At 43.2% G+C, this 23,234-nt stretch overlaps 1 protein-coding gene across 1 annotated transcript in view; it reads left to right on the plus strand.

Moving 5' to 3' along the window:
• Positions 1–3,374: 3,374 nt before the first annotated feature.
• Positions 3,375–23,234, plus strand: part of LOC131290180 (rap guanine nucleotide exchange factor 4) — a 98,870-nt gene continuing 79,010 nt past the window's right edge. Inside the window, exons 1-3 of the mRNA XM_058319485.1 lie at positions 3,375–3,490; positions 19,554–19,696; positions 19,770–19,864. Coding sequence (XP_058175468.1) covers positions 3,456–3,490; positions 19,554–19,696; positions 19,770–19,864 — 273 coding nt within the window. The 5' untranslated portion in view covers positions 3,375–3,455. The remainder of the gene's footprint in view (positions 3,491–19,553; positions 19,697–19,769; positions 19,865–23,234) is intronic.

The following is a 23,234-nucleotide window of genomic DNA, read 5'->3' on the forward strand; positions in this document are numbered from 1 at the left end:
TTGCGACAAATCAGGTCTTCTGTTATCCTATTTCGCATTCGGTTAGAACGTCCATGAGTGAAGATAATAAAAAAGGATTAGTATTGAAGGTATAAACGATGGGATTTTAATTGGTATTGTAGTGGATTTAGAAGGAAACGATCCGTCATCCGGTGACACGCAATTAATGGACGTTTTGATTAATGCGCTTACCGAATTCAAACAACGCAAATCGGTTCGATCGGGACTTTTTTGCCGCTTCGTTCACATGTGGTTTGGGCGATATGGTAGTATAGAGTGTCTGGAAGCAATTACTCTCCCGCCGGCCCCACCCCAGCAGAACCCGGTGGACCACAAAATGTGGCAAATAACCGCAAACATGTATTATGAGCAAACAACACTCATTCGATGTAAATATGGGATGTCTAACATTGGTTTTATGTTGCTTTCGATCCTTGCACTATCGATCACAGAGGTAGTGGGAACGAATCAATCATAAGTGCCGGATAACGTACACGCATGTGTGTGCGTGGGTCGCATGGACCAACGTGGGCCATTTGGAAAAAGGTCCAGTTTTTCTGTCTGGGTCAGTGGCGTGAGTGTTCGAAGAGGAGATGAATGAATAAATCAAACCACAACTAGATTGCCATTCCATTACCCTCACTCTCCTGAGCGGTAGGGTGTAGTTTTTCTCGTGTTAGGAGCATTGACGTCTGTAGGAGTGCTTCCGGAAAAAAAACACCAAAACAACATGAACGTTATGTGACGATTAACCTTTGCTGTTTGGAAATTGCTCTTCAATAACTGATATCGGGAGAATACAGTACTAATGTCGATGCAATGTATGTTTCCGCAGAAAAACAGAGCTTTTTATTTCAACTGATTAAAATGCAAAACCATCAGTAAGAATGACCGGGGGGATCAGGAAAATAAATGCCTCGGTCCAACGGATAATTAATAATTTGCCCCAAGAACATGAGCTATCATGTATGCGAAAATCGAACGATATTTATGTTATCGTATACCTTCGGGCATGCGAAATAATTAATCGATGATGGTAATTAATCATTTTAAATGCTGCCATAAAATGAAATTATTTCACCGCCCCTTCCCTCGGTTACCCGGGCTGGCAGTGACAACCGTTCGAGCGCATGTTGGCTTTTCCAAGCGGCGTTGGCAATTGATTTAATTTTCCTCCGAAGCAATATTTCCGCCCTGAAGCAGTAGCTTGTTAATGAATTAAATTGTTATTTCCTTCGGCAGCTCCCTGGGACATGGTGGGGCAGTTTTTGGTTGTTATCTTATCGTCAATGTTCCCTCTACATAAAGCCCTAAAGCCTGGTTTACGTATTGGCAGGGTTCTTGTATTTCGCGGCATGCGAACGCCTAGTAAAGAATATTAATTATTGATGTGCAAACAGAAACCGCAATTACAGTGGAAAAGATTTCATGAGGCGGAAGTGCAAAAGTTTAAAATTAAATTTAAACCATACATCCAGCGTAAACGTTGACTTTATGCGTTTATATTCGTTGTGATTGTTATTCCAAACGGTCGGATGCGGGACGCAAAAAGACGCTTGGAAAAGTTTTTAATGAATTCAGCAACTTTTTAGCAGGCAGCCCGAAATAATATTCGAATTCGTAATGCAAATCGTAACGCAAAACTGGTCGCTCAAAGGCCGGCGGAAAACATCGTGTTGAAAGCGTAATGAGAAGGTTCCGTTTACGGGGTGGGGAGGTCCGGAAGAACTCGAAAAGCTCGGGCGATCCTTTTTTCTGAACACGTACTCAAATGATGAGAAAACAAGGGCAGAGACATGGGTAGTGACTGTCGTTGCCTGATGCAAAGTCGTCCGAGAGCATTTCGTGAATATTTTCATCGTAATTTAGCATCGTTGGGTTGGCTCGGGGCGTCCTAGGATCTCCCGCTTCGATTATTCTCTCGTTCGTGTTTTTAGATGAGCACTTTTATCGTCAACGTGTCGGAAAGCTCCGGAACTTGATATTCATTCATTTAACAAATAACTGGCAACCGCACACGTGTAACTGGATCCGTTTTATTTTTTTTACTAATCAAACATTTCGTACATGCTGTTTTTAGGTGAAGCCCTACATACTCCGTCGATGGATGATGGGTACGAAGCAAAGCGACCAGGAGGTTGAATTCGAGTTGCTGTTTAATACCATCCACTCTGAAAGTGAAGAAAATCTCGCAATTATCTAACGATGCCCCTAGAAGACACCAGAAGAAATATTTTTGCTCAAAAAGATTCCACAAAAGATCTGGTGTAGCGTGAGATTTTTTTTAAGAAATTGGTTTAATAACATTTCCGAACGAACAAGCATCCAAACTTGGAGGGCAAGTAAACAAACCAAAACCAGAAAAGCAAAACAATCAGTGAGCAGGCGGCGTATCCTGTCCTTTAAAATGTGGGAAATTCAAGCCGAGCGAATGCTGAAACACGTTAGGCTGTTTTCCTGCCTTTGAATTTCCTTTCTGGTGTCGTTCGGTGCGCTCTTGAAGTGTCATGGCGTGCTGTGTCGTGCTGTTTCCAGTGTAAGCAGCAAACGTTTTATGGCGGCTTTCCCACTGTACGGTGGTGGCAGTACGGTGTGTTTAGTATTTTCCTTTCTGTTTATTCCAACGTTCATTCCGATCCCGTGGGAAGGTAGCTGTGCTGTTTTGTTTTCGCCTTACCAGAGTGCCGAGAAAGTTGTCTGGAAAAACTGTCGTGAAAAGGACAGCGTAAGGAGTAGGGTAATATGTTGATTCGCAAACATACAGAGTAGGTTTCTCGGAAGCGAATCCAAGTCACCCGTCACTCGGGAGACACTCTGCGGTGTAAACTGTAAACCACAATCCGATGCGAGAAGTCGAACGCTGTATCCTTTCCCGCGTGTAGTTGAAGCTGATTGCGGATTGGACTCGTTAGAAGTTTACTAAGTATGCTTGGCGAAGGTCAGTATTTAACTAGAGAATTCTTATTTATCTTCCCCACAGCGTGTCTCGTACGGGGGCTATCAGTGAGAAGTGAAGTGTCAGACAACAACGACAACCATTAACAGCAAACACATTCCGGCCACACGCAAGCCATCCAGGTGCGACATGCTGGGAGTTTGGTTTGAAATTACGGTGTTTATTGTTCTGCGCGCGAGAAGTGTAACATAATCGAACACGTGAAAAAGCCAATTCCAACCTACTCTGCGCTAGAAGTGTTGATACAAATCAAAAAGCAATGAGAATTAGTGAAGATACATCTCGCCTTCTCAACTTGAGCCCGACCTCGTTCGATCCTCTAGCGCTGGCAGTGTGAGGAAGAGGAGGATTCAGGCAGCCAGATCATTTGCAAGGTGAACGACGTTTGTGTTTGTGTGTGAAGGTTTGTGTATGTGCACGGAATCGTAGTGTATGAAGGTGAATTTGATGAAATAAAAGGCAACAGTGAACCAGCAACAGCAGCAGCAACATCAGCATCATGGCGATGGAATGGATAACGGCAATAGATAAACGGTAAGTGCAGTTTGATTGATTTGCTTTCGCCCACTGACAGATGCCTGATACGGCAGATGACGGTAGCAACACTCGAAGTGAAAAATGTCTCGCACGAGAAATGATAAAAAATTTGAAAAAAGATCAGCAAATGTGATTTTATCTTTGAATTTTTAAGTCATATGACATCTTGACTTAAATCAGTTGAAAACAATTATCATCCATTCTTTGAAAACAAAATGTATTTCTCATATTTGTTGTTTTCTTTTAGCTTAAGTGAAAAGTCTCCTTTGGTTATGGATCCTTTTTATTTTCGTTCAAGGAAAACACAAGCAGCTTTGAGATACGAACCTTTTTTTTACACTCTGTTTGATAAAGGATAATGATGAATCGCATTGGATATGCTAACGAGCAAGCAGAAGCGTTTCAGATTTTTTCTCAACACCTTCAATATTCTTCTCGCAAGCTCACAAAACAAAAAAAAAGCCGACTCAAACGGGATCACATTGCTTTTCTGTTTCACAGCAAATAATTGCTGAAGCATTCCGGTTGACGGGAAATTCAATTCTCTTGATTTTTTACCTACTGTAAATCGGTTTATTCTGCTATGACCTTTTTTATGCGTCCCAAAGCCAAGTGTATGTGAATTGAAGGTAAGCGATTGCGCAATGAATAAATTATACGCTGCAAACGTGAAAATAACTGTCGGTGCAAATTAAACGGTGCGGTCCGTGCAGGACGATTCGTTGTTCTTCTCTTCTGCTCCAATGCCAGGTGTCCTTTTGACTAGATTGAGGTGCGAATGATAATCACCATTGGCTTTTTTCATTCTCCCTTTCTCCTATTTTTATCCATTTTTCCATGACACTTTTTTGTATCGTCACCCGATGTCAAGTTTTAATCCGTCATTTCCATACTTGTCTTTTATTATGGTTGACAGAAAAAATATGAGTACAGAGCGTTATAGGGTAGTTCTTTTTGTACCTGAATCTGGTCATTTAATTAATCCATCAAAAGAACTTGATAAAATTCCTTTCAATCGAATAGTTTTATACTTTGCTGAGCAGATTCTGCATAATTCTGTATCAATTAAATTGTAAGTTTCTTAATCGCATACTTGTATTTTGTGTGTCAATCAGAATGAATGTTACTGATAGATTTATTTTCAATCAATACTAATCCTACCTCGTCCAGGGATGTTTCCTCTGAAATGTAAATCCTTGCTGTTCATATCACTGCGATGACGCTTTTCTTCATCAGCATTGTAATCCTGGCTTTCGTTACATCTTCTTCACCTGTTCCACAGGAGAGATTCCCGTTCGACTTAATTTTCGAATGTAAGTTACGAGATGGATTCAGGAAAAACGAAGCGCAGATAAAGCGATGTCTCACAGCTGAATCAATATTGACGGCACGGAAAGTTAATCGAAATTTGTGGTCGCCCCTTGATACCTTTGTTGATTTGGGAAAATTTAAGTCCGCAATGGGTGTCGCGTTTGACTGTGCAACCGACGCTACGTTACGCGGAAATTGGAACCGATTTCCCTCGGTACGGTACCACGTGAATACGTTTCTTCCGGTCGTCTGCAGATTTTTTTCAATTCCTCCGCCAAGTAACGTAAAAACGCGATGAGCGTGTGAATAAATACAAGTGAAAATCGATTGCAAATCCCAACCCATCTATTCATTGCCACGAAGGACTTCATCGCGTTCGCCCTGCGCCGTCGCTGAAGACAACCAAACACCATCATCTTTGTTCAGTGTCTTCGGTCGTAAAGTATTTGTCAGGCAGATTTGCGCGAGTTGTTTACCGTAGCGATTGGCGTGTCCGGGGAAAAAGTTTGCGGCAATATTCCTTCATTTGCCGGCAGAAGATAATATTGACTGTTTGCTAATTCCTTCTCGCTAATCCGCTTATTATTGCGTCGCTTGTAAGGGTGCCCGAAAGAGCTTTTCCGTGTCGTCCTGTCGTGTTGTTAGAAGTATTTGAATGTCGCTCAATGTAGGTATGGAAAAGTTTAGCACATCGCACGACAAGGCTTTGTTTCTAATAATTTCCAGATAATAATAAGAATTCTCCAATCTAGCCTGTTTTCGGTGTGGTAGTACTATGAGATTATGAAAAGTATAATATCAATCTTAGAGAAAAGCCGTACCACGTCATTGCCATCCAATCCAGGTTCTGACAGTTTTCCTACGAAACCAAATAAATTAAAATAGCTCAAAAGGCATGACATCCTTCCTGGTATTGGCCGACAGTGCCATCGAATGCGGCGAAGACGGTGTACAGGTGGCGAGAGAAAATGCCGTGAAAAGTAATAAGATCCGAAAGTCGGGCTGATTACTTATTCATCTTGTTGAAAAATTTAAATAAAATCTGAGTCCTTGAGATGCTCGGAACCGGTTGATTTGATGTTTGGACCGGCAGTTGGTTGTGACTAAGCATCCACTCTGGTGCGTTGCTTCAAACCCAAGCAGGACACAACTTTCGTGCTGGCTACGAACAATGTTGTTTGAAGAACAATTCAACATCGGTTCGCTTGGTGAGAACTAGTGAGGCAGCTATTTCAAAGCTGGAAGAAACTGTGGTGTACGTCGAGCGAGATGTCTTTCTGAAGAATATTTCAAAAACTTTCGAAGAATGGAATCTTTGATCGCTGTAAAACCTCTCCCCGTTGCTGTTCTGTAGAATATCCTTGGAAAGTCTTTTCGATAATTTAACAGTTAATTAGCTGTGATGTCTGCAAAAACAAGCCTACCGATGTTTTCACAAACGTACTACATCTTAAAGTCAATTTGAAAACGTTCAAACCATGCAGCAACAGCTGATACTTGCTGTGTTAATGCCAAATAGTCGTTTTTCGAATAATTTTGCGTTCGAAGTGCGTCACCTGGCAGCTTCGCCCATTTCACTTTCAGGTTCAATTTACCGCCGGATGCTGGCGCGCCTGGCAAGCCTTCGTTCCGAGTTCGTTCACACGCTCGCACCGAAGGGAATTCAACCGGAATTCACACAACATCGTTTTCCAATTTGCACCGTACTGTGACATTTCGACTGTTGGACAGATAGCAACAACGTGCCGTGCCTCCGAAAACGAAAAAAAGGCACCCCGACGTGGCAGGGATGCGCGCAGTTGATAATACGTGTTGTTTCCTGCAGAAAAAAAATCAGACACCGGCAAACGACATCGAAGTGCCATATGCCTACAGGCAATCCCCGTTTTTTAGTTCGGTTTCCATTTCGGTTCTTCCCGAGGGGCAGGAAAAGCTTTAAAACATTTGCTTTTCCTCTTCCGAATGGGTGGAATTTCGATTAGGTGAAGCGCTACCAGCTGGCGCGTACAAGGGCCTGAGGAGGTAAATGCCAATGGGGTTTCGCGGTCGTGCGAAGGATCGATACCAAAACGATTCTTTACTCAACCGAAGGTGGAATTTATATGTGGACGGACAGTTTTCATGCGAATTCATTTTTGATTTCCCACGACAGATTTCTTATCTTGTAAGCTTGCATAACTTATGATGTACGATACTCGGTGTCATCATCTATTATCAGTTTACTTGTATTTGCTGCACAATTACACCTTAGTTTTGTAATTGTGAATCTATATCTTTTTGTATGCGCTTTTTTTCAAATGTTATTTAAAATTGATAAAAAATAGATGAAAAGATATGTTCAACGTAAATATGTTCTTTTCATAATTGAATAAGTTCACATTTTTTTGTTTAATTTAAATCAAGATTAACCTAAAAGTTGGTTTCCGTTTTATCATTACTAAATTATTTTCAATGTTTAATGTTATTCTTGAGTTTTCATTGACATTGGATTAAAATGAGTGAACACAATTAAAAAAGGGATCTTTTTGTATGACAGCTATTTCATTCCCTTTTGACAGAGAATGTGAATTTGCGACCGGTGTGTTATATATTCTTCAATTTCCCTCTGTGGGAAAATTCGGCACTTTACTGTTTTTGGACTGAATTGTCCGTCCTCCGCTCGATTTGTCACCCCGAGATCATACTTGCTGCAGCCGCAGACAAAAACCCAAATACACAAAATCTAAACACGAAAAACAAAACAGACACATCATACGCAAAATTAAGAAAAAGCGTACCGCCGGAAAAGCGAAAGGGCAGCCAGACACCGAGAAAATGGTGCCCTTGACAGTGCTTGCTTCCCTTCGTAGATGTTGTTCCCCTCGGCACCCGGGGCTTGTGCAAATGTAAAAGCCAAAACATCAGCCAAATGGGGAAATATAAGGCAAAATAAAAAAGAAAGGAGAAGAGAGTTTGAGGAGAAAACCGAGAACGTCGCAAAATAGCGCAACAGGGTCGGCATCAGCGTTACACCCAGAGTCAGCATATTATCGTTGCCATCATCGTCGCCATTTATGATGCCCGGGTGCGGGACGCTTGGGGAAAAGGCATGGCTTGCGCGGGAATGTGCGGAAAATACGGCTGGGAAAAGCGCGGGAAACCAGCGGGCATACGACAGCACAGTCGGGCTTGCTGTGGAAAGCGTTGTCTCAGCCGGAGAATGGAAAAAATACGGTGCACGTCGCAGGGGGCGGTTTGGGCGGGTGCGAATTGTGTGGGTGAAAAAACAAATGACCCGAACGAGAGTGCCTAGTTTGTGAAGCAACATGTAGCTCGCAAATAACCTTCCCATCCAGGCGGGGGCGAGGTGGCGTATGTGTTGGTGTGTGTGTGTGTGTATTTTAGTAAGTCCGTATGAGAGGGAGCGAAAAAGAACACTGCGGCAGAAAAACTGGAGCAGGAAACGGCACGCCATTCGTCATGACTAAATGTCTGTGGCCGGTAACGGTGACGATGATGAGCCCGATGGCGCTGACGATGATAGAACGAAACATAGTGACCATAGGAGCGAGAGGAGGAAGTGTGTTTGGCAGCATTTCCCGATCGACCGATGTTTTATGCTTTCTCCTGGACCTTCTGCAGCTTGTAGGGATGACGGCAGGGACGGCAGGGCATGTTTTGGTATGATCGATGGAGTCACGAGTTCATAAATAGTTATATGTTGCTCGCTATTTATTTTACAGAAGCGGAAATCATCAAAGGGAACATAGATTTGCTTCACGAGCCAAACTTTTTTCTCTTCACTGCGACTTATATTCTTCAATATAAAAAGTAAACTATTTTTCAATGCAATGTAGAAAAATATGAACGAAATATGTAATACGACGTTAGTTCTAGTCTGTGGATCATAAAAATAAATTCAATATTAATGTTGCTAATTGGCAGTAACAAGAAAGAAAACTCCCCCGAACAGTATTTAATAATTTGTTTAGTTGATGGTCCGAAAATGTGTGGTACAACATGGATTAAACATGTGTGAAATGATCCTCGTTTTAACGGATTGTATTTATAGTTTAACTTATACAATGTTGTTGTAAAAATCATAAAGAAACTTGACGAAACGTCGTAGGAAAAACCATGAGTTTATTTCAATGCACACTTCCTTCTAGATCGGGGGTTCGTTGCGACCGGTGGGAAAACACTTTGGCAAATTGCGGCTCCGAGTGTTGTGGAAAGGATTAAAATGCTACCGAGATTTTTCATCTCACCCAGCGCAGTCGTGACCGTTTTACCGAATGGAAATGGAAGCTTACATCAAATGAATATCCTGTCTGAAAGGAAACTTCAACTTCAAAAACAAAGGACTCGCAGGACCTCCCAGGCCTGGGGTGCTCGCCCCAGCCGTCAGGATGGATCACTCCACCGTTTCCATTAAGATGCACCCCGGAAGAGCTCACATACACACACGCTCACTGGTAAGCAAGCCAACCGAAGATTACCTCACTGTTTTGATGGAATGGAGCTTGCGTAGGACCGAAGGTAGTCAACTGGCTACTTGGTCCTGTTGCTTTCAACTTCTGTGTTTGAGTTAGTGTATGTTTCAGGTTCGGACAAAACTCACACACACACGCACACACTTCACGTCACAAGATGTTCTCCTGGTGGTACGGCTTTGAAGACACCAAGGGATGAATTTTCTTCACCGCTGCGGTATACCCTTTTGGGGTGTGGTGAAACCGAGTGTATGCCACGGATTGGCGAACGACTCGTGCGATGCTTGGTATCCAATTTCTACCCCCCGGACCATCGGCTTAGCAGCCCCAACATGGCGGACCGCACCACCGATGCTCAATATTGGGTACGGGTTTGGGTTTATTCCTCTACGGTGCGCAAGGGATTGTGGTAGGTCGGTGACCGGAAGCTTACAAATTCGTACGTTCAGCGAGCTTAGTAAACCCCGAGCCCAGCACGGAACCATGGGGATTGAAACCTTCGGAGAACGTTTCCACGTCGCCCGTGTAGAGAAGGGAGGCTTTTCGTAGGGTTTGGAAGCAGTGCGGTGGTGGGATGGGATGTGCCATGTCCTCGTATGGGTTCCTAGTCGTCCCACGGCCAAGTCAACCCAACAAACATAACAGCTGGGGCCGTGTACCTTTGCGAAGTTTTAACATTGAAACCGAGCGGCACAATACACTCCGACTTTACGGCAGCCGCTCTCGCTTTATCCGTTCGATTATTAATTTTTCTACCATACCGTAATATCTTGTCCCACATTCTTGGGAGCTGGATGGTTGGGAGGATACATTGATATTGTTTGATCATTGCCGGGTGCCATCGTGCGCCATTTTGAGAGCGACTCCGGTGCCGGTACCGGAAGGAAAATGTTTAATTTTGTCGACGATAATGGTCAGCAGTTCTCTTTTTCTCTCTCTCTGGTAGCCTTGTTCTTCCCTTAATCGGTATGAGAATGACCGCATAGTTTGGAAAATATGTTCGGCACGGCTTGTCTCGAAAGAGGCTATGAAAGGTTGTTAGATAGAAATACTAGCAGTTTTTGCTCCGACATCGTTGCTAGAACATCGTTGTTGGAACATGTGGCAGATGATAGATCCTAAGTAGTTTTCCCTGGGAAGAATAAAACAATTTGCTTGTTTAAACAACGTCAAAGAGCAACAGATGATGCCTGGCAGTTGGGAATGACACTCGAGAGATTCAATTAAATTGAAAGGCATCAGTAATCGTTTATTATTTGGTACTATTTTCCAGCGAATGCATTTTCAAACGATCATTAATATGAAAACAATAACATCCTCCGGTCATTTTATTTTCTAGAAATCTAGCAAGAAAAACATTTGTTTTGGTGTAGTTTTTGGGGTCGTTGTTTAAAAGAAAATGTTTGATTTGCCCACGATCACATTTGACAATGTTCGTTTCTGGCAAGAGAAGCGCAACGGAGAGGAACATAACTTTTGCCGCAGCATTTTTTTTCTCCATTCTCAATTTTTTTAAAATGATAAAACAAATCCATACAATAAAATCACTTCGTAGAAAATATCTAAAGAACCGAGCCAGAGCAGCGGTATCACGAAAGCTAAGAAAATTCGAGAGTTCCACGGAAACATGGATTTTTTATGTTCAATTTGGATGAAAAAAAAAAACTGTTAGGGAGTGTAATTCAAACCCACCCATTTTTTCCACATTTTCAATATTCGAAACACAATTTGTCATTCATCCCGTCTTTCTGTTGTGGAAAAATGAGATTATTTACACCATGATGCAGCGGACAATGGTAAAAAATGGCTTTTCTCCGCGCCAAAGTCATAAATCGATGTCAGCTAATGAGCATAATTTATCGTTGATGTAAACGATCGAATACAAAACCATTTTCGGGAGCTGAAATAATTGCTGCACGATTCCATTCGGAAGAAGAGTGGGACATTTCTTTGTAATTTCCCAGAGACCATTATTTGCGCGATGAAAAGAAATCCTTTGTAAGTCCAACGAGTTAATGGTCCCGGCAGGTGAAAAGCTAGGCCCCGTCGATGTCAAATTCGACACCGGAAACGACCTAGCACGGTCGCCGGTGCCGGCTCTGGCACGGTCAAACTGGGGCTCATTATGTTCTGGGTTTTGTTCGGGTGTTCCGGTTCGATTAGTTCCTCTCACCGTGGACATTATCAATCCTGTGACCGGCACGAAATCGATAATTTGTTGCATGGTTCGACCAACCGTTCACGAGGGTCGCCGGATCACCGTTCGCGTTGACAAGGGCCTGTCCAGTGGTTTAGTGCGGTGGCCGTTTGACTGACGGATTGCTAGCATCCTTAGGAAGTAGCGCTCGGCCTTGAAAGTGAAACATAATATTTGTCAACCGTGTTGACGCCGCCCGGGGTGAGTTTCATGTTTTCTGGTTTACGGACAACAAAGCGGAAAGAGTGATGGACTCAATGGAGTCGTCGGATTGGGATATTTACCGATACTTGCCAGCAAAGGTTTTGTCCTTCGTGAACCTTATTTTCAGATGACAGAAAAACTGAACAGAAGACTTTAAAGAGAGGAAATTTAAAATTCCATTTCTTAGGTTTTAAGGTAGAATTAAGCGATAGCATCAACCTTTTCTATCAGTGAACCTTTTGAAGAAAAACCCACGCTGAAGCCTCCGGCTCTTGGTCCACAAAAACCTAGTCAAGATAACAGTCACTTTGCTTAACAACTTCCGATAAACTATATTACTTCCCACCCGTAAACGGAAAGGGTGCGCTGCCAATAGAACGTGGCGCAAAATCAGAATGACATACGCACCCGGTTTGTCTCTCCCTTTTTTGCAAGATTTGCTTGCAGCCTTCGGGAAATGGGCAATTTTCCGCACGATTCGCATCAAAAGCATAATCATCATTTTTATCTTCTTCCATCTTACCTTTGCCGTGTGAACGGGGAGGTGGAGGGGGGGGGGGGGTGGGGGTCGATGTTGCGAGTCGGATGACATTATTCTCAATCACGCTGATCATCGTCGGTTGTGATCCTCCCGATGATCACCATCATAAGGCTCCGGTCGTTAGGTCTCGTGAAGTGGAAAAAGTTCTCCACTTTCTTCTGGTCCCCTCGCCTAGCACTTCGCAAGTTACGCAAGGAGAGAAAAACCCCGAATGGGATGCCCATTTTTCCGGCTTTGGCTTGAAGTGACTTTTTTGCGTTTCGTCGAAGCGTTGAAGGTGGATGTCGACGGTTTTGATCGCATTGGAAAGACATCTAGGGAGCGGATTTCGGTTGGAGCAGGGATTCTGCAGGAGTTACAGCAATTCCCTCCCCTACCTCCCTCCTTCCCTTACTCTCTCTTTCCACACTCAATTGGAAATAAAACGTATCATCCTTTCTTATGGTCGCCAATAATTTCCAATGCGCTAGCCAATAATCCACCTGAAACAACCCTTCGTGAACCAATATAATCACCCACTTGCACAACTTTTCGGAATGCCTTTTCCCCAAGAAGAGCGAAGACACTCCGAGAACGGGAGGGGATGGGTCGTATGAAGCTTGAGCGGGTGGGATGGAAAATCTATTTCTTCGGATTGGGACAAAACTTTTTCCGGCATTCGGGGCGGCCGAAATACCGGCACGTTGTTTCGCTGTTTTATCAGCAGCAACAGCAGCCAACACTTGACGCCACCCACCATCCAGGCAGCCGGTGGAAAATTGAGATTTATTGTTATGTTCACCCCGAACCACCCCTTTTTCCGGATATCCTCCCCGGTCGCAATCCGTTCCGGTTGTCCCTTACATGAATAGATGTTTTCCCTACACGGTGTAGGGGGGTTGGAGAAAGCTCCTAAGGGAAATGCTGCTCCTACGGAACCGTTGCCGGGAAAATCTGCTCCTTTGAGGGGGTAATGGTGGAGGTACAAGTTTTCCTGCCTTATTTCGAGGGTATTCGAACGAAGGTTAAAAAAGAAAGGACTCCAATGTTTTGAGGTTTGCTGCCAACGGGCATTGATTTCTTTTCTGTTCTGTTTTCCTCGGAAAATGATTGGTGTAGAACTTTTCAATGCAGTATGTTTTTTGTCTTCTTGAGGACTAGCTTCGGTACTATTTGTTTGTCGTGCTCTTTAGAGGATTTTTCTATTAAACGGTTTATTTCATGACTAAAATTGAGTTCATGCGGAAATTTTCTTTCACCTAAACTAAATAAAATATTTCAATTTAGGTAAAGCTGTTTATCGAAATTTTTACAAGATCGACCCTATTTCAGCTTCACTAATTGCCACCTTTACGTCAGAGAAACTCCAAATTTTCCTTCACGCAACTAAATCCGTTACACGTCGGAGTTTAAAAGTTTTTTTTTTTTGAAAAGAAGCTTTACTTGCCGACCGGAATGATTTCACCCCCAAAAACACTGCGTCACAGAATCCGACGGGGAAGAAAAGAAAATGCGCACCATTTGGAAAGGATTTTCCGTAAGCTCGTTACTTGGGTGGCCCATTTTCTAGCACACCCTCCGAGTTCTTTTCCGCTTTCGGGAAAGTCGGGCTATTGCAAGGTGATTGTTTGCGTAAATGGTTTCCTATTTTTAGTATTGGCCCACCAAGACATCATCCGGAATGGCCACAGCCGAGCAGTAGGCACGAAACCAAGTTGCCATGGGGAGTCATTTGAAATAGATACTAAAAATAACCGAAAGTAACCGGCATCTTTGGTGTAGGAGGCTTTTCGCAGCAAATAGGAATGACCTTTTATGTCTGGGAGCCCGGGACTAGGAAGTTAAGCTGCAACCGATGGGCGGCTGTTGCTAACGGTTTACTCAGTCCCTTCAGATCATTCGATGTGTAGACTCGGGCCATTTGATACATTCCGACACTAAATCGGTACGTGTTTCTTCCAAGGTATGGTGTGTTTTTTTTCTTCTTTTTTACGCCCTTCAACAATTGAAAAAAGGCTTTAGTTATTTTCATTTTCACAAATTTCAACAGGTAATGTCCAAACTTATGGTCACTCCAAAGCATCTCCGAAGGCCTTATCATTACAAATCCTTTTTGTTCATTACTTTTATGAAATGTTTCGTCTCGTCAATTTAAAATATTTGAAAATCATTCCGTGAAGTTCTTTTGGGCTATGTACTCGCATCACGAAAAACCAAACGCCAAAAAAGATATGCTTTTCACGTGGTTTCAATAGGCCCTGTCAATTTTTTTCACACCGAATAAACTTTATTGGATTACACTCTCTGGCCGGGTTGCGAGTTTACATGTGGATCGTTTCTTTTCTCAACCTTCCTACCGCGGAGCATCCCAAATAAGCGCATCCCGTTTCGTGATCGCATAGGGGTTTCTTTCTCTCATTTTGCTCAAAATCGGCTTGGTTGAAATGTGCCAAATCAATCGACCGAAAACTGATTATCCTTTCGCATCATTGGCTTTCTGGGACGTGTATGTACTCGAAGTATTGGATACTATGAGATTTGGAATACTGGTGGAACAAAAATGGCAGTTAAATATGCCCAACAGTGGAGATAACAAGCAGTTTCATCACAATTCCTAAGTCTTATAACGCAATTCTCACTCCATCCCTCCCGATGGAGGTACCCACGATCAAATGTTGTGTAGCGGGTCGGGTTTAGGTTTAGGAGCTTAGTAACCAGCCACCAAACTTACAATGAACATTTAGAAAAGTATATATCAAATATTTATTTCAACTTTCCATTCATCGGGTTGCTCTGGCTTCTGAGCGGAGTTGGTTGGTTTTATCATTCTACAAAAGAAACAATTGCTTTTGGCAGCGAATGCGAGCGCAATTAACTCAATCAGTCGAACATTGGAGTGAAGGGACGGAAGATAACAACATCAAATATGCTGCCAACATATTTTTCCTACAATGCGCAAGCTACCATTGAGTTGAGTACCGGCCGAATGTTTTGACTTTGTACCTTCTGTCGTTTGAAGAGTCATTCAAAAGCTTCAGCAGAAACCTTTTTCTGGAGGTTTTTTTTTCGTACTTAAAATTTCTTTCTTCATCTGCTAAAGATAAACAAGATCTGCCCTGAAAGAGTGAAAGTGTGCGTTTGTGATATCATTCCAAGTGGCCTGAAAGCATAGAATACCGTCTTTATTCTTAATCGAGAGGTAAAGGAAATGTTTTGAAGACGAAGCTTATTGTAAGACATTTTTCAATAAGCAATCTCAAACAAACGTTTTCGTTAAGTGCATACCTCTTAAAGCTTTTGCCATACCATAGCCATTTTTCTCTTCTCTATTCTAATAGAAAAGTTATTTTATAAATTGGCTTTATAATATATTTCTCTTTAAATAGTCACATAACTGAAATTACATCAACAAACCTCATTACGTGCTAATAAGATGACATGCCTTAAACACAGTAATAACTCTACTCCCAGCCTCTTCGTCTTCGTGTTCAACCGATTAAGAATTTAATAATGTGGTTAAGCTCATAAAAAGTCAACCGTTTCTTCGGTTAGGAGCTGATCAAACCGTCCACCACCATCATCACCACGGTCATTATTATCGTCGTCGTTCGTCGCCGATGCCATCACGGAGTGTGGTTTTTCCCCTCTTTTTACTTTGGGACATTTAGGGCGATTTGGTTAAACATAACGCGGGAAGAAACACTTTGCCTCTCGCTGAAGTCGATGCAAAGGTCAACCGCAACCAAAACGAAGGCCTGAGGCTTCGGTTGGGTGGGACATACCATTTCCACTGCCGACCACATCATGATGGCGCGAATGGACGTCATTAAAAATCTTTCTCGCAGAAGTGACATAATTTTATCGCTTTTTAAGTGTGCCAACATCGACGCATCAGCTGGTGATTTTTCCTTCCTTCTCGCAAAATGGTTAAAAATATTACTCTCTCTTTACGTCTGAACTTTACGCCATTCGAGGAAAAATACATTGGAAGCATTTATACGGCTATTTAATTGTTTCCCTTATAATTATTATGTGCGTCTGTATTTGAGTCTATTGCAACTATGAATGTTGATCAGCAAAAGCTTATAATGTGATGATGCCGCATCGAAAAGGCACAATTGGGAAGCTAAGGAAAAAATTCGCTTTAACAAGGTAGTTGAAGAAAAATAAATCAGGAAAATAGCAACCTATTTGAAAGAGAAGATTTTTCTCCCCAAATCCGCCATTATTGCCGCTGGCGTCAACTGGTGGTTTTGTTAGTTTAGAGTTTGGTTTTGTTTTCTTTTCTTTTTGTTGCTTTCGCCATTTCCATCCTCGTTGATCTGCACGCCTCAGAACGGCAGCCTTCCCGAATGGACTCATTTCCGCTTCCGGTGGCATATAAAAATATCCTACACCACAATAGCCCGTCACGATGGGGCGGGGGGTGGTGCGGAAAAATGGAAAGTTCCTTGCCTGGCTTTCGCGTCCGATTCATTTCTCCCTGGAATCTATGGTGAGGGTTTTGGGTGCGGTTTTATTTATTCCAGCAACTGCAGCATTTTTGCGGTAGCTTTTCTGTCCGGTAGCTCAGGTCAAGCATAATTTCTATTCTTTCGCCTCGTTGCCAGAGGGAGTAGTGGCATCCTTCACTAGAAGCTAAGCCTGCACACAAAGGTGCTGTCGGAAAGTGGGAAAGTGAAGAGCGTGAATTGTTCAATCCTGAAGTTGAGTTTGAAATAAGGCTGCGAGATAGTGTTGGACGGTGGAAGGTGCTATTTTTATCCAACGCCATTAACATCAGATTCAGTTGCACGCCTTGATGATTTTTCCTCTCTCGTTTTGTTTATTCTTTGCAATTTTCCATTTAAAACAAGGTTTATCTTGAAATGGTCCAACAAGGTCTGTCTTCGTCCTTGCTCCATTGGTATATTTTGCATGCAAAAGAAATTACTGGTAAAACACAAGGCACCTGGATTCTGTGCTTCAACTCACATGTTCCAAGCGGATTTAAAAACATTAATCATTTAACAGCCGTTCGGTGCCGGCTGTGCTTCGAACACGGCGCGTTACAATCGGAATCAATATGATCGACATAAATAAAACTGATTTTTATCGTCGCGCCTGTCACCGAAATTTGTTTCGATTTCCCCCCCCGCAAGCAAGTTGGTTGGCGACACATTACTTGCCTTTTTGGCAATATTTTTTCAACCCCCAGCTGATCACGGTTGTTCGCTCGAGCATTGGCTTTCGCTATCGGGAATGTTAGAGGCCACCTGCAGAAAACGAACAAGAAAACTAAGGCTCGATTAAGTCGCGCGATTTTCCGTGTTTCCTGGCGGGCGCGTGCCGTGAAATATTCATTTATGATAATGTGGAGATATATTTCTTCCATAAAATCCGACTTTCTCCCTTTGCATGAATGTGGGTAGCGGTTTTTTTTATTTTCCATTTCACGTTTCCTAGAAGCTTTATATTCTATTCTTCTACCGGAAGCCCGGAGAACCGTTGTAGGTTTTTGTGGATCAGTTGTGTTTTTACCGTCGTTTCAATAAGGGCTTAGTATTTCAAGTAGAAGCTGAAACAACAAGGTAAACGAGATGTAGAATCGATGAATGTGGATGATACCAATCGTGCTTGCGTATGTTTGTGCGATTAGCATATAGAATGGTCCACTGGGAAACGGCTTTAGCAAGCGACCCGGGATTGAGAATGTCGTGGCCTAAGCTTCATACATGAATCTGTCAGTTTCCGGATGATTTGTAAAGAGATAAACTTTTGGAAATTATATTGAACATCCAGCTGACGATCAAAACAACCCGTTGCCAATTCAACAGCAATTAGTTTCCGACGCAAATATTTCCCAAATGTGCGCAAGAGGATGATAAATTTCCCTTGCTCTCTTCGGTACGAGGACTAGGCCATATTTCACCATTTACCTTTCAAACAATATATTTTGTTAGCGGCTCCCGGTGGAGTATTCGTTTTTTTTTGTATGTAAAGAGAGACGCCACGTTTCGCGCAAAACATGCGTGTGGAGGAAGGGCGCATTTAATCGGTGGTGGTTATGTTTGGAAAATTTATGTTTTTCGATCTTCTTCCACTTCCATGGCGCAAATGGCGTTTGATTGATTTCGCGCCGCAACCCACGCTGGCGGAAGGGGGAGCGGAAGTAAAATATCGTCCGATCGACCGGACCTGAACCGGGTGGAAACATGTGTGAACCAGTAAATCTGAGTTATGAGCTCCATAAATCATGGATGATCAGCGGGAGCTTGTCCTGAAAAAGAAAAACAGCCCCCTGTTTTGGTGGAAGGCTATAACTCTGCGCAGAATGGGTTCAATGTTGGCGTAGTTGAATTTTGTTTGCAAATTTGACACAAAATATAACTGAATCAGTAAATCTGCTACGCCGAAAATAACTACATTAAATCCCAAACCTCGTTGTGTATCGCCCCGCTTTATGCACTGCTGCAGCAGGATCCTGAACTCTTCTGCTCAATTTTACGCTTGAAGGTTGAGTCAACCCTAATTTAATTCGTTTCGGCTGTGGGCACGGTTAAAAATAAACCCCCGAAGGGTTTTCTTCGTTACGCGGCGAGCCGAGGGAGTCGCACACATAAACACCCTAGCTTTTGCTTTTGGAGCGAAAGCCACCTCCTAAGTAGAGTCAAGTCTTATATCGTCCTTTCACCCGGTGTCCACCGCTTCACCCTTTGCGGAGGGTTTCTTCACGTTTGCTTTCGCTGTTGATAAGATTTTGAAATTCTTAAGAAACGCTGGGGGGCGAACGTTGGCGGAGAGCTAAAGGCTCACAGAATGAAAATATTAGCTTGCCCTCGTGAGATATCCCGCCCGTCACTTAGGCTGTTGACGTGTCGTGAAGTTCGGTGCCTTTGGGGAGCTGCCGTCGGAAGGCGCCAGGACAAAATTACTTCCATTCACGGGCGAGATTTAGTTGCAGCTCCCGAGGGCACATAACAGCGTTCAAGCGCGCTCATACTGAGCAGCGTGAGACGATGCTTTTATGCACTGTTATTGTGAACTCCAACGCCCCTGTTGAGTCTGGAGCGGAATTTCCTTTTTTTCTGGTGATGGTAGCAGAAAGTGTTTATATGCCACAGGTGTGGATGTTGTGACATTTACTATGCATAATTTACGTTAATCCGACGTTAGCGTATCGAAATCATGCGAGAAGAACCATTCAAGACTACTTTGGGATCAATTCATGTGATTCAACGAAACTTATGAAGTATGTAAATAAATATTTGATGAAGAAAATGATAATGTTATTTAATACACATACTTTCAACACTTATCATTTTAAACTATTCATTAATAAAACTTATACGAAAATATGTTCATTACCATCCTCAGGCCTTGCGATCGGAACCTGCGTGACTGTGAGCTGATATCGTGCCGATTGCGTCGGGTAGAACCACTGTGTAGGTTGCCCGGATCTGCCCTGCAGCAGCTCGCCATGTGCGGATTCTACGAGGATCTGGAGAAAGGCGTGACGTGTAAGTATCTGCCGATACCCTAGTAGAGTGATATGTTGTTGTTTGATTCTTAAACCCTTGACGCTCTTTTTAGTATTTCGAGCTGGCGAACAGGGAAGATATTGGTACGCCGTGCTTGGAGGCCAGCTCGAGGTTCGGTACCACGCCGCAGACACCAAAGATGGAAAGGTAAGTGGCCTCCATGTGGATGGGGAAAAGTGTCGTGTTTAGCCACCGTAAAGTGTAACCTTAGTTTTTAATCCTCCTTCCATGGTGTGTGCCACACATTGGCATTACCGTGCCACATCACAGTTCAAACAACCTGGTTCCCTTAAATATTTGAACCATCCTTTCCTCTCGATGTGGTCGATGAATTTCTCGGATCTGGTCGAAAATAACTCCCCGGAAAAGGGATTGAATTTGATCTCAGTTTAGGAAGCAACAAGAAAGGAAATGAGCACATTAAAATTCAACACAGCACTCAAAACCAGCACAACAAATTCCTGTGGTATTGGTTTCGAATTTTTACAAGCGAAATCACAAATCATGTGCTGGTCAGCAGGATTTCTAAAAGCAACAATGCTAAAAATCCTTGAAAACTTTCCGATGAGTAAGGGTAAGGAAGTGCCCGAAAAAGGTCGAGGGTTTCATGAATAAGGCAGGGAATCAACCACAGAATTTCTATATTCCGGTTTATCAAACGAGTTTGCCCACAAATGTAACCTTTTTCGGGAAAGTCAGCTTCAGAGCAAAATGGTTATTTCTCTAGCTGAGGGGAAATCTGTATAATCTGTTAATCCAACCTACATAAAATAACTACTCATGAATGGCTAGAATACATCTGGAGCATGGACTTCAGTAAATGCTTCCCATATAGCATTAGTAAATGATGCATTATAACGTATTACTTTCGCACAATATCGTTAGTGAGGATTTGAATGATTCGCGAAACATTACCTCTTCGAACTGCCACGTTCCAAATCAGCCTACTCCTCTGGGATAGGATTATTGGAATAAAGAAAAACGGATCACATATTCACAAACGTCAGCAGGACGCAACTCGTCGGGGGTTGTTTTCTCCACTCCAGTTGCTGCTTCATGTGAAATTCATGAGCTACCAGATTGGTCCCGGTCTGTAAGTAATCCAAGTCCTTTTCATAGTGCCTTTCTGAGGCGCTCGGAGACTCTTCAATCTTATTGAGGATGGTTCAGATTAGGCGTCGATGTGATTTTATTCCATTCGAGGTAGGCCTACGGTGTATTAAGGGATAAGTGAATAAGAATATCGGGTTGGGTATTGGTAATGGATATCGCAAGAAGAAAGACGGTGGGTGTCAGCAGCATCGCGAAGTTGTTGTGCGAATGTTCCTGGAAAAAAACAAAACCTCTTAACAACGTGGGTGGAAATTAGTTCCATTGGTTAGATAATGTTCGTTTGCCGAACGCCGGTATCCATTGCACGATGGCTTTGTGCATCTTTTGTACGATAAAAACCAATCCAACGCTGCCTGTACACGTATGTTTGCCTATGACCCCCGCTAGGCCTTCGCCGAAGCACATGAAAAGAAGTGATTGTTTGTCTCCGCTTCTTCGAATGGAAAACATCACAACAAAGGTATCATTTTACCACGCGAACCGGGCGCAACCGGGCTTCCACGTGGTCGAAGGGGTAAACAAAGCGGCATCATCCATCCCATCCGATCCGATGGAGCTGTTGCGGTTACTTAGTTTTCGGCATCGAATATCATCGTAGCCGGCAGCCGGATGATGTCATACCAACGGGCAGAACCGTGTGGCCAGAGACCGATGAGACATATATATTTGCTTCTCGTCTGGTATGTGTACGTTAAGTAACATGACTTGAGAAATGTCCCCGATATCCTCCGGAGGAGTTACACGGTCTGGATCTGGAGAGACGATTTGCAGAACCGTCCATGCGTTGGAATTTAAATATTATACGGTCTTCGCGTCCGATTTCGCTAGAATGCGTTGAAGCCACAACCAGGCTTCGGTCAAATTACTTAAAGTCTACCCACTTTAGCGCGGGGTCATTTCAATTAGGATCTTAGGTATAACTGTAATATGCGATGATACGGTGCACGATCCGAACGAATATGTGTGGTTTGGGATGGTAGGGTGAAACGATATGCGAGACAAAAATCCTTTCGTAAACGCGCCCTAATCAAGCCCAATCAACGATTCTCGAAACCACAAAACAATACCGCTCACGGCCAATCAAGTAATTGTGAATGCTCCCGGTTGGACTAATTGTGCGGCGGAAATTATCGGAACCTTGAGCCGCTGACGCTGGGTACGCATACTGATGCCAGCAGGTTCGGGAGGTTTCCATACGCAACAAACCTACGGTCAGAATCCTATAACTTACTCTTTAGCATTCGATACTGTTCGTGACTATCAAGCCAACACCCCCGTTGGCTCTTTCAGACACATCAACATTGTTCACCGGAAAAGCATTACGATCTTTTCTCGCATCCAACACCGCTTAGCGAATGCTCCAACATTTCTTCTTCACCTTGGTGAACGCGAGTTCAGCTGGTTACACGATCTGCCCCGGACTACCGGAAAGAGATTACATTCGGGCGGACGTGACCTCACGTAACCGGACCACTTCCGAACCGGGAAGATGAAACCGTTGCGTTACGCTGGACGCAGCATTCCGACGCGTCGGCTGAAGAGTATCATAGTTTCACCCGAGGCCCCGGACAATGCGTGGCGGCTCCAGAGAATGCGTGAAAGTGTTGTGCCTCTATCTGTGTGGTTGATATATTGATGGCTGGAAGTTATGTTTGATAGACCACGTACGGTCAACCGAATACGGAGCGGTACAGTGATGGGCGAACGTTTTGCAAGTAGTATTCAATCGTTTTTTTTTTCCTGAGACCTGTTAAATTCACGAAGATGATGCACAATACACACAATACTTGTCGACTGGTATGCTTAGACAAATATATTTATTATTTTCTTATGAACTCCAACATATTTGCAACTTTAAACATGAAAACGATTCTCCACCCAATTATGAAGCCTTTACTGTAAGGAACTCTGATACTTGAAGGCGTGCTCAAGAAGACATTAAACAGATCTATTTTCCGAGACAGTGGATTACTTGCCTCCATATGGTCGCTCGAGTATCTAATGATGTTTCAAGTGTTGGAATTCTAGAACATTTGAATCTGGCCCAACTGCGTTACACTGACGATTGCTCTGCCAATTTACTTTGGGTCTCGCCGGTTTTAAATAGCAGTTGCATCAAAGAAGCGTCTTTGAATACACCGGATTAAGTTATTTTACATGTTTAACTCGGGCGATCTTAACAATATCCCAAATACCAAAGATTCTCTAAATCTTCTTCCAACCGCGCCCGCAATCCCTCCCTGTGCAAACACACCACGAAAACTGTTTACGGAAGTTCATCAGCCGTTACGAGACGTCGTGAAAACCCCGTCGTGATTCCCTTGGTGCCCTCATCAAGCAACAATCTTCGTCATGGCTTACTCACCAACCCCGAGAATGCTTTGACTTGCTGGCGGACCTGGCC

The sequence above is a fragment of the Anopheles ziemanni genome, chromosome 2, assembly GCF_943734765.1.
Source record: "Anopheles ziemanni chromosome 2, idAnoZiCoDA_A2_x.2, whole genome shotgun sequence".
Classification (NCBI taxonomy): Eukaryota; Metazoa; Arthropoda; class Insecta; order Diptera; family Culicidae; genus Anopheles; species Anopheles ziemanni.